This window comes from Spea bombifrons, chromosome 8 (assembly GCF_027358695.1).
Source record: "Spea bombifrons isolate aSpeBom1 chromosome 8, aSpeBom1.2.pri, whole genome shotgun sequence".
Classification (NCBI taxonomy): Eukaryota; Metazoa; Chordata; class Amphibia; order Anura; family Pelobatidae; genus Spea; species Spea bombifrons.
Window position 1 is genome coordinate 32,019,114 of NC_071094.1, and position 16,443 is coordinate 32,035,556.

Here is a 16,443-nt window from a genome sequence, read left to right on the forward strand (position 1 = left end):
CCTACAAAACTTTTATAGTTCTTTTACTTGCTATTGATCCATTGCTTGATATCCAGAGAGGTTACATAATTCCAGGCTTCATAGTAAAAACCACAAATTCCAGAAAATCCGTGACAGGTATTTCAAGTTATTAAGCAGGAGAAAATCCTAAGAAGCCATATAAACCGCGTATACATCCTCAGCAACCAAACCTCCAAAGACTGGCATAAACTCCTCACCAAATCTTAATAATCCAAACATGTGGGCTCTGGAAGAAACGATGTGTAGGGCAAAGGTTTGACATACACCTATCAATGACCTGAGATGGTGGTAGAAAAGTGGAACAGCCTCCAAGCAGAAGTGGTAGAGGGTAACACAGTAAAGGAATGCAAACATGCATGGGATGGGCACATGGTTATCTTAAATCTAAGATAAAATCAAAGACAGCTGGAAAAAAACAGCTGAGGTCCAAAGGGACATTTCTAAAGATCACAAGTTACCTCAATTTGTGTGAGGGCTGGTCGCCCCAGGCCAGATCAGGACCCGGCTTGACTTGTGCCATATTATGGCCAGCGTGACCACCTCTTTTTTTGGAGTCGGATTACTGTGTATATTTAAGCCTGACAATCTCATTGGCTCCCTTTGCTTGAAAAGAACTGGAAATAAGGCTGATATCTCACATTAAGTTTTCTCTCTGTGGCTGGTCTGATGTTGATCTGATAAATTGTTAATCAGCAACTCAGATGAGTTGTTTATAAGGAGTGCAGATGAGTAACATTTCAAATGCACTCTTAAACTTCTATGTTTATCTTTCCACTGAATTTTTCCTATTTAACTACCTGTCCAAACCTAAATGAACGTCTAGCTCTAGTAGTTCGCGTTGACATTGTCATGGAAATTTAGACAAGATTTTTTCCTTAATTGAGTTAACTGACTCAAAAAGAAGTACTTAGAACAGGGATCGACACAACCCGAGCCTCAGGTTGTATACCTTGTTTCATCTACAGAAGCTGACTGGTTTCAGCGATGGTTCTGCTGAAGTCGAGAGAACATTTAATCAGACCTTTCGGCCGGAAGCAAGGGGCTCATTAAGATCATGGAATATTTTACCTAATTTCTGTATGGTTTAGATATGGTTTCAGACAGATTTCAGAATACCTAGAACCTTATAGATTAAGCAGATCGAATTTGTGCAAATGGACCAGTGGCAAACCAGAGCATAGAAGGAATTAGTGAGTGATTTATACGTTACGGCTTAAGCAGACCCAAATACGTTTATTTCAACAGTCATTTAGAGCAGTAAAAAAAGAGCTAATCCACACATATAGAAAAAGCTATTTATAAAGACTTACCAGTAGGGACCACAATGAAAACCAGGATTCATAATCCCCTAGAAGTTCCATTTTCACAAACACAATGCCTGCTTTTAAAGCTCTTTCAGCTGCTCTAGAGCTAGTTTGATGCAAATATTGAAACCTGCCTTCCAAAAAGCGAAGTGAAGTGAACAAAGGTTACTAACACAATTTGTACAAACTTAACCTTAGCCCAAAACCAACAGAAAAGCAGAAGCATCCAAAAATGGTGAACGGTCATAGAAGAGATGTTTCAATGCAAAGTACATCAAAGATAAAGGGTAGAGGATTAATTTGCAAATTTAACATGGAGATTTACTTTAGTTTGGCCTGTTCTTTACTTGGAGAGAGTTTGCTGAAACACAATAAGCTTATCTACTTTTCAATTAAAATGAACACATTTTCAAATATCATTTATATCCATATACACTCTCACATGTGCCACCTAAATTAAATGACATAGATTGATTAAAATGACTTCCCACAAAACCTTATTTTTTCTCCTTTTTGTCTGTCTCTACCCCAAATTTTGCTTACTCAGCACACTCCTTCCTATGATTTTATTTCTCCACTTATAAGATGAATCCCATTGACTTAAGTCAACTATTACACTATAACCAATACAGTACAGCCATGCACTAAAAGATAAATATACCCATACTTCCACTGGTCTTACGCCCAACACTGTGTCCCACGTGCTCAAGTACTACGTACAAGATGCACACAGCCGTGGCATCAGTTTCTTTGTGGTTAGTGAAATGAGGCATAGCGTGAAGTTCTATTGATTCCAGACAAGATAAGATCTAACATCTTTGTAACCTAACACCTTGTTCTCCACACAGTGCAAGATGTGATCTTGGGAACATCAATGCCAAGCGGGACCTTACCTTTAAGCTCCAACCATCATGACCAAACATGTATACAGATTGCACACAGATGCAGATAAATATTTGTGTAAATGAGTGTTTGTTCACTCACAGGGAAGCAGATAAGCGATCCAAGAAAGGTGAGGTTGGCACATTGAAGAAATGTATGCCTGCACGGAATGGGTATAAGGTAATCCAGAGACAAGATCAAGGACCAAGTAAGGTTTGTGGTCTCCGATCAGGTACGTAAAATTGACCGATTAGGGGGGCTAAATAAATGGTATCTGCAGTCAATAAAAGAAAGAAGAAACAACAGAAACCAATAGAAATTAGAGTGTAGGGGATTGGGTTTTTAGTTTTAGCCGGAGTCATTAATTTGTGGCACAGGTGGCAAGTTCAGGTGACAAGTTCAGCTCCCTCAACATCCTATTTCTGGATAGTTTGGTTCATCTCTGGATCATTCTGTATATGATGAAGTGGAACAAATCATTTGACTGTGTAAATACGGATATCAACAGGAAACCTGATGTTTATTTACTGATAAACAAACCTTGGAAACCCAATACATTTGTAAACCTTGATGGCTAAAGATGTAACGACATGTTTCCTAGCATTTATTTTTCAACACACTACAGGAAGGTGGTTTCTTATTTGGTGCAAGAAGACTATTAATGTCTCGTAGGCAGGTTTTAGTGACCGGATGGGAACATTATTAGAGTAATTTGGTGCAAATGAGTATTGGTCCTGTATTCACCATACAGCCAACAGCATGTACCAGCTGGTCACTCACTTTTTCCACTTTGCACCAGGACAGACATTCACATAAAACATACTTTGAAGGATTCTCTGCACATCACTGTATATGAAGGAGTTATGTCAAGCGTGACTTATTACTTTCACACAAATCATATTCTGATTTTTTAATGCCACCAAATTACAAACTGTGTAATTTCACCAAAGTAGCATCTAGAGATTCAAAAAATGACAAATCCCTGACTTCATTATTCATTATGAAGAACCAACTCTAAAAAATAATGTCTAGTAATAAACATTAAGCTGGTCTTGGAGCAATAACATGACTTTCATTAACTCCCGCGTATGAGTTGCACATTGCTCTTTATACTACATGGCAATATCCATGTTCAACTGTCCTTGAAAAACACACTGACAAAATAATCTATATCAGGGAATGTTTGACTTGACCTTGCTCTACTTCCTCCCCGTGCTACAGGGGCATTATATAAAACATCAACTACTACTGCAATATAACAAACCCCACTTTAGAATAGAAAATGAGGCTTCTTCTTTTAACATACTTATATGTAACTCCGTGGGGGTTTACCAACAATGATCTTCAAACCTTTTGAAGAAACCATGACACGTGACAGAAGGGAGTTGGGTAACATAAGTCAAGCCTGCGTAACCAACATGTGAAGAAACAACACTCCGTAGATCGGTTAACCCAACGTGTTGCACAGCTCAAGTTTGTCACGTAAGAAATCGAAATGGTTTGTATTTCTTGAACTATAGATAAATCGATTGGACCTTTGGAAATTCTAGAAAAGCAGTATTGTTGGCCTTATTGTAGCAGTTTCGACATGTTTCTATTTCTTTCTAAGTACTTTCATATATATTGCTTAAATTAGAAGAAAAAAAGGACCTCCTCAGAAAGCTGCAGCTGCTTCTCACCGCCTCTGTGTCGAGACCCCCTGTGTTGAGAGGGGGGGAGAGGGGTTAGATAGAAAGGGGTAGAGGGGATAGTGAGAGGGGGTACATATTGAGAAAGGGGGAACATAGTGATGAGGGGGAACATAGTTAGAAGGGGCAGATAAGAAGGGGATGGGGAGAGGGGGTAGCGTGAATGCGTACAAGAATGAATGAGTAAATGTGTGGATGAAAAAAAAAATCAAACAAATCAGGATTCATGAGCTGAACAGAGAGTCTCCCCAAAGACAGCTACATATTTAGACATTTACATGCCAATTGTTTTAGAAGTTAGGCTGGAAACAGGGCAATTGTGGGTTTCCCCACCTTGAAATACAGCTGAATGTTAGGGGTGTTTTATTTTCTTTCCATTGTATGTTATGTCTGCGAGTCAACTATGCTACAATGTGTTTGGTGTGGCTGCTCAACAAATGCCGACAATGATCGTCCTGTGGGTGGCCAAACGAATCCAACACTTTTCCCATAGCTCAGGTTGCCAGCTAACCTCTCTTGGGCTTGAAAGACCAGAAGACTATGATCTGCATCATAAAGCTAGGTCACTGAGACTTGGTTACATATTTTATGTGCTCAATATACAGATTTCTGATATGTAACAGGCTATAAAATTAAATCCATATTTCTCCCCAACAGACTCGCACACAAAGGGTAACTATTCCTGGGCAATAACAATACGTTCTGCGTTAAACATTGTAGCCATATCTGAAGTGATAAATGGGCAATAACGTCATTACTTGATGGATGTCAATTATAGGTTTATTATAGTTCACTTTGTTTCGTTGAAATGTTCACAAACATTTCTCCTTTTTAAATAAATGTCTCCAAGACGGAAACAGAGTGATTTCTTGCCAATGGATGGTTTGAAATTTCAATAACAGCATTTCATTTTTATGGCGGCAATATTTTTTTCACTCTTTCATCAATATGTTTGCTCTGGCATAAAACAGTTGCAGAGAAATACAACTGGAAAAAAAAAAACCTCCAGTGAAACAATTCTAGAACATAAGGAAGGCTAGGTAATGAGAAAAGTGAAAAAGAAACATTTAGGAGATTGGTTGAACTGGATTGAGTTGGTTTATGCTAAATTATTTTTTATCAAATAGAGGGATACTTTCCAGATGGTTCATTTAATGGTCAGTCAAGGGAGCCAAGCCTCGTATGTGGTTAATAAACATGAGATTTTTTTAAATGAAACTTGAAAGAGTGCACCTGTCATGTAGACACCTGTCTGTGAGGACCCTCATTGTGGATCCATACATTGTATATCCATACATTGTATAGTATAATTGAACAAGAGGCATGTATTTTTACTGGTCTCATAGCAGAAAACCAAAAGATTCTCCGCCACGGTTATACAAACACAAGGTTATTTTGTTTTAATAATTATAGACAGCTAATTAGTAGCAAAAGAAACATTTGATATGATACTAAAAAAATATATAAGTAAAGTTATAAACGTGGTTACTCAAGGAGCTTTATATTTACTCACGACTTCTAGATATCCTTGGGAAGTGTGCTCTGGCTCTCAAGTGATTTATCAAAATTACCTGAAGCATAATCCTTGGCAATAAAAGTGAGTAATCGCAACATTAAAACGTGCCACATGAGTGATTTACAATTGGCATTATATGTCTGTATTAGAAACTGAAGAAGGGGGTGAATTACAGGCAAATTAGCACAATCTAAAAATATCAGATACTTAAACACGTCTGCAGAACTGTATTAGGGTAAAAACATGCTCACAAACCTACAATATCAGGGCATACGTCCCAAATTAATCTTTATCCTGCACAAGAGACCAGACGTTACAAAAAAAGAATCAGCTGTTGGCCACTTTGCTATCTTATTTTTAAAAATGGCATTCTGTTTTCAAATGTTATACTGGCATTTAATTGGCGTACAGATACAAATGCGTAATAAGACTTTGAAATATTACCAAAAAAATGTAAGGTATTTCTTTATTATTTAAGACATAAAGATGCATCATAATCACACGTGTATGCGAAGAATAGCGCTGAAACGTAGCCCTAACGTCTTAACTTCCTGCTCTCAGAATCTGTATGACTATTCTTTCCGACTAAGTTATCCCCCATGGTCAAGTTGCTGATTGTTGCGGATTGGTCAAGGCTGCCTTTGTAAGGGTAGAGCGAGGAGGTGGGAGATAACTTCAGGAAACTGGTTTAATTATGCTAGCGGATGCATGTTGAGACACAGATCCGAGCTTCCCCTGTAGTACACTTTTACATCAACTTCTTCAAAATGGTACAGGAGGCGTTAATAAATGAATACATTAACTTACAGCAAATACTAGAAAGCAAATAAGTCTTGTTAACATTGTAGCTCCGAGAAAAGATGGTGACTTTTCTAACCGTTGAAGATGAATGTGCTTTAAAGCTACGGGGTGGTGACCGTTCAGAGCTTACTTCCCATGTAAAAAGTGGGAAGAAAGGGATAAGCAACTCGTATACATTCCATATTAGAAGAGTTAACATCAAATGAGTACAAAAGAAATCTAATTTAGTAAACCTGTATTTTTAGGAGGTGTAATGTTGAAATTGTACGTTTGCCTTGCATGTAAATATTCTATTTTAAGCTTATCCAAACATTTAAATCAATACACGTGTGCACAAAGTCAATTTGCTGTCTAGGTTTTTGCAAAGCCCTTGATACAGATCTGTCACTTTTCTCAGCTATTACATTCTATGGTTCTACATACTAAATAAACCCACCGTGCTTACAGATTAAAATATGCAATACACAAATTAGACCATGACGAATTTTGGACCAGCATTCTATTGTCTAACACAGGCAGTATTATAAGGAGTCTGGGCGTTTATACAAAAACTAAAATACTTTTTAAAGACAAAAGTACAATATTTTTGAAAATGCCTTTTTTAATACTGCTTTTAGCTGGATGAAGTGTACGATATCGTAAACATTCAGGAAGATAGTCCTTCAATACTAAACTGTTTTTACGTGTTATTTGGTTTTTTAAGATACTTATTTCTGCTTTTTCTTCAAGAAATAGAGACAGAGGGATGTTCTCTGATAACATCTGGTGAAAATCTTGGCTGTCATTACATCACATCCTTCAGTTGTTTTGGCCATCCTCCTGCAATTTGGAGACTGTCCTCCATAAAATCAGCACAATAAAATACATGAAATGGTAAATGCGTCTGTACAGTATGTATTAGTAGGATGGGAAATATCAAATATAATAAAAATACCTGTTATTTTCTAAAAAGACTATCATGTCTTACTGTTCACATTCTTAGCTAGCAGCCAAAAGTCTTAAATGAAAACCTTCTTTCCGTAATATAATTGCTTAAGGACATGGCTGGGCTGGTGCAGTCTGGAGCCAGTTGGCCTAGCTCGGCTCAGCTCAGCTTTAGGTGGTTGAGGCTATTAGTCCCTCTTGAAGTCAACTCAACATCCTTCAAGCTGCTCTGTGGACCAGTGTCTTCTGAGGTGGGTCTCGGCCTCCCTGTTCTCAAACTCACCCAATCTTTTTCTTAAAGGTTCTGTTCTACCCTATCCACTCTGCTAAATTAAAAGACATTTGTAACCAACGGCAGCATTAACCCCTTAAGGACAATGGGTGGTCCCTAAACCCATTGAAAACAATGCATTTTGAGCCCGTACATGTACGGGCTTTGTCATTAAGGTGTTAAAAACATCATTCGTAGTACCGCAGTCTAAACGACTTATAGAAATAATTTTTAACATTTTGCCTCGTTTATACTTTTTCTAACACTTGATATGAGACAAAAAGGAGCCACAAACTGCTTTAAGAACAGACAGCAACAGTGTAAGGTGTTCAGAACCATGTATGGGGGACTTGGTTTGCAAATTCCATTCCAATTCAAGTGAAAACAAGTTAAAAATAAATGGCCAGGAGTCGGCTTTACAGAACAATTACCCAACGACATAACTTAAATACTATCTTACTCCATTCTGTAACTTCCACATACTTTGGAATTGACGTAACAGGTTATGGGTAAAAACTACGCTCTTCATATTTGTTTATTATGAAATCAATGTTAAAAAGGTACCTGTAGCCTAGCCATGTAACTGGCAGTTTTTTTGCGTGAAAATCATTAACAAAACGATGCATCATACAGGAAATCTACTTTGTGATTTACAGGAGAAGATTATGTTGATGGTTGCATGTAATAGCTGTCCATCTATATAGGACTATTTTACTGCCTGTCCAAGATGGCCAAGGCTTGTGAAAAGCATGTGTACAAAGGACCTTCAGCTGATGGAGTCAAGTAACTCAAGAAATAATCAGATAAAGTACAGCATAAGGAAAAACAGAGAACAGATATGAATTCTGGCAACTCTGCGCCCAGGAGACAAGGCATTTACATTAAATTCTTATTATTGAGGGGGCTTCATGGACAACATAAAACAAACACTGAACACATCCAGTACAAAAGTACTGTCTAAGGCACTTTTTAGACTGGACACTTCAGTGGCTATATGTGGGAAAACTAAGGGAAAAAAGGTTTTTGCTAGTTGCTCAATATTTTCTTAAAAAATGAGTATTCTTCATGGGGTATCCCCGCTCTGTTCCCTGCCACCTTGCCCTGGCATGAGCATTGAGAGTGCTGAGAAATGCCCAACACGCTTTAATACAAATAAGCACAACAATGTGTGTGATGAGTAGATATTGTGTTTACCCAAACAGGGTATGATAAATGCACAATGGGCCTCGTGATGTAGCTGGCTGAGGACACTGCTGCAGTGCAGGCATCTACACTGGATGTCAGCCAATCCATTGTGGTTCACGTACTCCACGTTAATATAATTGGGAGTCCGAGAGAGGCTCACATCGGATCCTACGCACACAGGAGTCACCTGGCCAACATACCTAATGCAACTCAATATCAAATTAAAGCCAGGAGATAATATACATTTAACTTTGCTTCTGTACAATTCCAGATAAATGCTATTCCTCCAAATGAAAGAAAATGTTGCAGTATTAAAAACTTGGAAGAAAATGATGTTTAACTGAGCCTAAACCAGTGCGTGGTGACTTGGTCCAAGACCCAAATGTAGCCTTCTCCAATTTCTATTCCGTATTGCCCTGTTTAAGAGCTACTCGCCCATGCTCTAAACAATTCTATAGCAAACTTAAAAAAAAATATGACCTAAACGCAGTTATCTTTCTGTGGTTGTCCTTTAGTGAAAATACACCTTATTGATGTCCAGCAACATCCCCAGAGTACATATCCTACATGTATAGTTTTCTTAATTACCATTATTTTATTAGGGAGCAAAATGTTCCCTTGCGTACTACATTATTTTTACTTAATTAACTTTGTATTAGGGGCAAAGAGGGGGTCATTTTTAATGTATTTTTCTAATGGAAGGCGTTTGGGTGCTTGTTAAAAAAAAAATCTAGTTATTTATTTATTATCATTTTAATATTTAGATTTTTCTGACTGGAGATCCCTTCAAGGTCCTTAAAGACCTGAGGGATCTCTCCTGGAACTGGTGAAGTCATTGCAACATTATTGGAGTCTGTTTATTTATTTTTAATTTCATTTTTCTTTTAACTATTTGTATTTATTTTTTTATATTTTTTTTTGAAGTGGGAGAAAACCTAGTATTATGTAAAATCGTGGCAATAAAAACACGTTGGCTAGTTCTAGCAAAAATCAGTACCTTGACCAGTACTTTGCAATAGATTACGGATTAAGAGTTTTTTTTTTTTTTCACACCGATTAAGGTTCTAACCAGACACAAAAAAAACAACGCGGTAAACTAAGGCTGAACAAATCTAGGATCCAGATAGAAACTTTTAGCTGCACAAAGGAATGCGTCCATAGATATCATGATTTTATTACATATAGTTAGGCGCCGGCAGTATAATTTTACTAGCCACGATTTAAAGTATCAGTATGATGGAAATTTACTAATATCCAAGGCAAAAAAGATTAGTCGTCATAATATCTCCTAGCTAATTTCTGAACAGAATGAATACACTGACATTCAAAAGTTTGGGGTCACCTTCTTGGAAAACAAGAAAATTTCTAGCTGTGCTAACATAATTGCAAAAGGGTTTTCTACAGATCAATTAGCCTTTTAAATGTAAATTTGGATTAGCGAACCCAACGTGCCATTGGAACACAGGAGTGATGGGAGTGATAAAGGGTCTCTGTACGTCTATGAAGATATTCCATTAAAAACATATGCATTATTTGTTGTGCAATTAAAAATCTAAGGGAAATTATAGATTCTAGGCGGTTTATTTTCTAAATCAGTTGGCTTCTACCAACTCCTTTCAGGCCAACAAATTTGGGATAGCATTGGCCCTTTTAAAAGCTAAATAGAAAAAGTCTGTCTCAGCATTACGACTACTTCTTAGTGTTGTGAAACAAACTGGTAAGGGTTATTCTTGCAGGGAAGATAAGAATTGCAAAACAGTCACCCTTACTCTATAGTACCCTAAAAGTCCTAAAGTAAACCTGACTTCTGTAGATGGCAGATCTGGCCTACTTAGACAATACATTCAGACCTAGGTTCCATGAACCTATGCTAGCTAAATGTAAAGATCAAAAGGGTGTTTTCTAAAAGGCAAGCTTGGAGCATATTCATAGAGCCGGTTACAGACGCACATAAAGTTACAGTGTATAGAGATTATTATTACTTCCAAAGAAGTGGAAGTTACAAATCCATCTTACGTGGTGTCAACTGTCTCACCAAGGTTGATTTTGATGTAGCTTCCTCGTTTGTGAGATTTCACAGCAGAACGCCCCTGGAAATCTGTTTTCTACAGTATTCTCTATCGTATCAATTCTACGTATCGTTCAAATGCCAACATTCCATAGGCCACACCAAAGCAATATTATAAAACAAAGTGGACCTAGGGGAAACATGGCCTTCAGCAAAATGAGACCCCTTTCCAGACAGAGACTAAAGATGACGAAAACAAATTAATAACGCAGAAAACATAGCACATTAATGATTTAGATGGCAAACTCTTTATTTAGGTGTCTGTGGTCCACGTCAGCCACTTCTTCTAGGACATATATATCTAGTGGGCATGCTACCCCGCAGTTTGTGGGTGTATAACCTTATATATAAAATAAAAACAGGAATTACTGACTTATACATCCCACACACAGCAACTAACGCAGGCAACTCATGAGACAATGATGTGACGACAAAAATGGCTGATGGACTGCAAACTACTTGCTGAGGGATTTCAGTTAATTCATCTCAAAGTACCCAAAGCAGGAATTTATGGAAATGCTTGGTTCTGGGAAACGATGACTTCGAAGGTGCTGCCTGAATTGCGCATATAACACAACATCTCGTGATCTTAGGTGAGCAATAATCGAAAGACTGTAAAAACTGCTTTTAAGTTTGATCATTTTAAATTAAAAAATGAAGTTCACTTGTGAAATCCCGTTTCTACTAAAATCATGTAATAGTGTTTTAGTGGAGATGCAAAATGATTTATAATGACAATAAGTTGATATAGATAGATAGATAGATAGATAGATAGATAGATAGATAGATAGATAGATAGATAGATAGATAGATAACCTGCCTTTCTTGATGGCTGTTTGTCATCTCCCACACCTTGAGCCAGATTCATTGGTAGTAAAGATTCACTGCAGCTGCTACCTGTTAAGATTGCCTACTTTAACCCCAGTGAAGCTTCCGTGCTCGGTTCCTCCGGCGTTCTGCTGTAGGCAGCATGTTGTTTCTGGCCTTGTATCTGCCCAGGATCCTGCCTCCAGCTTCCCCCCTCATAGCTGTCTCCCTCGGCTTCATGACCTCTTGGCTTGCTGCCTGGACTCTGCTTGTTGCTGCTGGCCTCAAGGCTTGGATCGCCTTCCAACTTAGAACCTTTCTGCCTGTCTTACCGCACGGATTGTTTGCTGATCACAGTTTCTCGATCTCTCTGAGGTGAACTACAAAATCAGTGTCAACGTCCACCTCCTTGGTTACTCATTTTGGCCCAGCTGCCCCAAGTATACATAAACCTAACACCAGAATGAGTAATGGACAGTCTCGCTGCTCAGAGTAATGCACAGGTGTTAGGAACAAGGAAGACAAAAGCATCAACTTAATGTCTGGCAACTTTACCAGAGCTTTGGGTTATTTGCTTGTGGTCCAGATAAGGCTGCTGACTATTGTTCAAAATGTACTACAACTGGATAGTATTAAGAAGGCAGACATATTTAGTGTAGATATAGTGTTGTAAATGGGTAAAACCATGTAATACATCACATAAAAGTGTATCTATCTCAGTGTAAATACTGTATAAATAAATGATATTACCAGACATATGCATAGAATAACTGAATAGTAAGAAGCTAAGTGGGAGCCGTTCGTCAGCAGGAGCGAGACAAGGTAAGGTGAAACAATGGTTGGGTGGAGGAGGGGAGCTCTGCCCATAGAGCTCTCAATCAAATACCCAATATATGCACCAGCAGTAACATTTACAAGCCATGGCTCCCTGGCTCCTGGAATTTGTCAGATCTAAAGAGCCAGCTATCCAATTTCTATTGTATGCAAAACATATGAGGGAAGGCATTAGGCGAGTCAATCCACCACAAAGAACAATTCCCAGAAAATGACCAAACTCTTTGAACTTTACATTGTGAATGATTCCAAATAGTTTCTAAGCACGCCAAGCCAGTAAGAAATCAGCCTGTATATATTCTGAGAGGTAAAGACAGGATTTAACTGTACATGTGTGAAAAAGGCCAGACCTGAAGACGGCAGATTAAAAAAAGGGCAGACACACCTGTAAGAGACCTCTTCGGCCAAAATTAGCACAGTAACAAAGATCTGAGGGCCACCATAATTAGTGGGGAACTTCAGGACACAGAGGGGAGGGAAGGGAAGACATGGGAGGACAAACTTATCCCCATGAATTCAGTTCTAAACCTGGATTTATATCACACTATCCCCACAATCAGTCATATACACAGACACACAGTATGGGGCAATCTACAACACCAAGAGACTACTCATGCCAAATGCTACATTTCACACCAACATACGACTTTGCATTTCCTTGTCTGTATGTACTCTATAAATGTATGAGCAATTTCTGCTGCAGATGTATAATATGCCTAAAGACGAGGCTTTATTACTTTTAATGGCCGACATGGTACAGGTCTATACCTATATGTATTATATGGTTTTTTAAAATGTTTAAAACAATAACTTGACATATAGACAGGAAACAAGGCTTTTCTTTATCGTTACAATAGGATTTTTTTTTTTTTTTTTTTTTTTTACAGCCCTACACTTATCTTTCTATAAGTCATACAAAAAGTAAACATGTTTTACATAATAGATTTCATTTGACGGAATAATCATGTCATATATATATATATCTATATCTATATCTATATCTATATATATATATATATATATATATATATATATATATATATATATATAATAACTAACACAATGTATGTATGGGGCTGTACATTCAACATGGAAAATGTAATTTTACTAAATGTATTGTGGGTATAAACAAATATTTTGTGGTCAGTCCAGCGGGGCCAAATAGGGCCAATTTTTGGAATTGAGGTTTTGCATAAGAAGCCCTTCACCGTGAAGCATTTCCAAGGCTAAACAACCTTTTGTATGTGTCATTCACTGCAAACATCAATCCAAAATGTTTTTATTGACAGATATTTTAGGAAATCTAGAATTTGAGTCTAAGTTATGCCGTTGGTAAAGGGATAGAATTATTTAGAAGGATACAGGCTACAGCAGCAGAATAAGAAATGTGTAATTAAATAAATCCTTTTTTTACGCTAAAGATGAAATACAGAGGGGAAAAAAGGGCAAATCTTTAATTGAATACAGTTGGCATGAAAGATTTGCTATGAGATCCATGATAGCACCATGTCAAATAGTGACAGCTCAACCATGTGCCTACACCAGGAAGAACAATAGAATGCAGGAAGAATTATACTCCATTGATGACTCCATAGAGGAACTCACCACCCTTTAAGACTCATAAGATATAAATTGCACCATGTTACCCGGAGAAAGAAAAAGAGCAAATCCGGTCAACATTATACCTCTACTGGTTAACAGGCGTAAAATAGACTGCAAGCTTGTGAGGCTGTCTAGGACTCCTTTGCTATTATATGGCTGAAGAAGAGACCTAGATGTTCTCTAAAGCTTGCAATCCATTATATTTCAGGGCGCCTGCTAGGGTTATCATTGTTACTAAATTAAGACTGAGGATTAATCAATGTATTTATTAAACGTATCAACGCATTGGAGCCAACAAACACCCCTAACAAAAACACTTTCTTCTTTAATGCAATATTACCCGGGTTTAACCACCAGAGCCATATAACCAGCAGGGACTGTCGCTTTAAACGCACATCAAAGCCGTTCTCTGTGATCCACCTTAGAATGTTAATGTCTGAAGAGGTGACAACGTCTCCATTGAATGTACAAAAAAAGCCAAATCGAGACTGCCCCCCCCCCCGGCCAATTCAGTATACACCGCTGCAAGGCATGGATGGGGGGGGCAGGTTATTATATTCATTATATTCATGTAATGATTCTGATGCAGCACATAAATGCGTGTAAGCGTGTATTCGCGTATGTATATGCAGCAATAGCCTCGGACATATCAACGACTTATCCCAAGGAAGACATGCTTTCTGCACTAATTATTTTCCGGTGAAAGGCTGCGGTGAAAGCTACATATATGACACCAGCAACAGATCCTTTATATGACAGGCTGCAGTCTACACATCTGTGATGAGAAACGTGCACGATTAACCCATTCTTGGCAGCCAGGTCTGCATGGAATCGCTGTCATTCAAGGGCTAAACAATTACAAATAATTATTATTATGGTTTATATAGCACCAACAATTTATGCAGCGCTGCAATATAACATTTGCACATGTAACAATGATGTTAAACAATGTAACACAATGTAACACGATGTGAAACAATATAACATTTGCACATTAATGCAATTAATGCTTACCAGTCGACTGCAAACCATGCGAAACATTGCGGGCAGATCACGGCTAAAGTCACATGGCAAGGTTCAGGATGTGGTCAGCCTGGTGAAGCTCGGAAGGGTGGGCAGCAGGGCACTGAACGAGGGGCAACCCCAAAGCATCAGGGCAGCCTGATCTTCCCTTTACATGTACTAGATGACCTAGCCTGCACCTCCCACGTTACATACACAAGCTCCCACTCTAATCACCCTTAGCCAGAGCAGCCAGTACACAGAATAACGCCCACCAGTATACTCTAAATGTACACCTGAACCCCGTAATAAGGCCCACTGGTTTTACTGGTCTGAACACCCCCCACCCAGTATAATAAGTGACAAAGGCTTGTGCAGGAGCCACGATGCCAAAGGATCCCCGGGATCTGCGTGGGGATCAGTGATCTCTGTAGGCTGCCATCTCCAGGTCCCCCTGACCCCAGCCCGCTGGGAATGAGTGATGGGAGCTGTAGTAGAATCGACTGCAGCGTGCAAGACAACCCCCTGCTCGGCTAGATCACTATCATCCCTTCCTCTCTCCGCCCCGAGAGGAGGAGGCCACACAACATGCACCTAGCCCTTAGGTCTCAGACCTGGAAGCCAGGGCTCTGTCTGAAGCCCGTCACTACGAGAGACAATGCAGGGGATTCCTCCCTCCCCCGGGTGTCCGACACAGTATCAAACACACTCGTCAGGGATTCCCGGCGGCAAACTCAATTCATAAACTCATTCCTTTACTTCCACTGTTCTATGCCTGCCCCTCCCCTCTGTTTTTGGGAGGGTGACTGTTGCGCTCCTCCTCCCTGGGGAATGCTGGGAATTGTAGTTTTATTATTCATTTTTTCCTCTTTTGCAGAGTCGCTGCACAACCCGGAAATGCAGCTCTATCAATCAACCCTGTCCAGGGGAATGCATCATGGGTACATCTGCTAATTTGCATACGGGGTGGGCTTTCCCCCTCACAGTCAGATTCACCATTCTGCTTGACACAGTATCAAAACTGAATCTGCTGTATTTATTATATAAATATCATAGTTATACAATGTATCACTTCTCCTAAAATGACTAAATGTATGACCCTGTGACATGAATATTATTATTATTATAAATATGTTTTCATATTATTAGTAGTAATTTATATAGCGCCACCATATTCCACAGCGCTGTACAATGGTAAATAGAACATAAACAAGTTGCGCATAACAATTTGCTTAAAATATTTAATCAGCATAAACTCTATTGGGGATTTTAAAAAGATTTTTTTGGTGACAGGAATCAATATATTAGTCCTTTATTACACCTGCAAAAGGATATATTTATATTGTAATTCAATATATATATAATGTATATTACACTATCCCCCTCAAACAGCTATTCTTTTGGATAGGATATGTTATTAAAAAATATAAATTAAATACAATGTATTTTTTTAATTTTAATACTAATGGTGTTAAAATTGAAGTTATCCTGTATAAGTATATATTTAAAAAAAATCCAGACTAAGGGATCCAGACATG

At 38.4% G+C, this 16,443-nt stretch overlaps 1 protein-coding gene across 2 annotated transcripts in view; it reads right to left on the bottom strand.

Annotated features, from left to right (window-relative positions):
* The window catches only part of ATP11C (ATPase phospholipid transporting 11C), a 50,482-nt gene extending 34,844 nt beyond the window's left edge, over positions 1 to 15,638 (bottom strand). Inside the window, exon 1 of one of the 2 annotated variants that reach the window (XM_053472660.1) lies at positions 14,918 to 15,638. In XM_053472660.1, coding sequence (XP_053328635.1) covers positions 14,918 to 14,944 — 27 coding nt within the window. In that variant the 5' untranslated portion in view covers positions 14,945 to 15,638. Of the gene's footprint in view, positions 1 to 1,331; positions 1,397 to 14,917 lie in introns of those variants that run through there. The other variant, XM_053472661.1, reaches the window with a different exon arrangement.
* Positions 15,639 to 16,443: the final 805 nt, after the last annotated feature.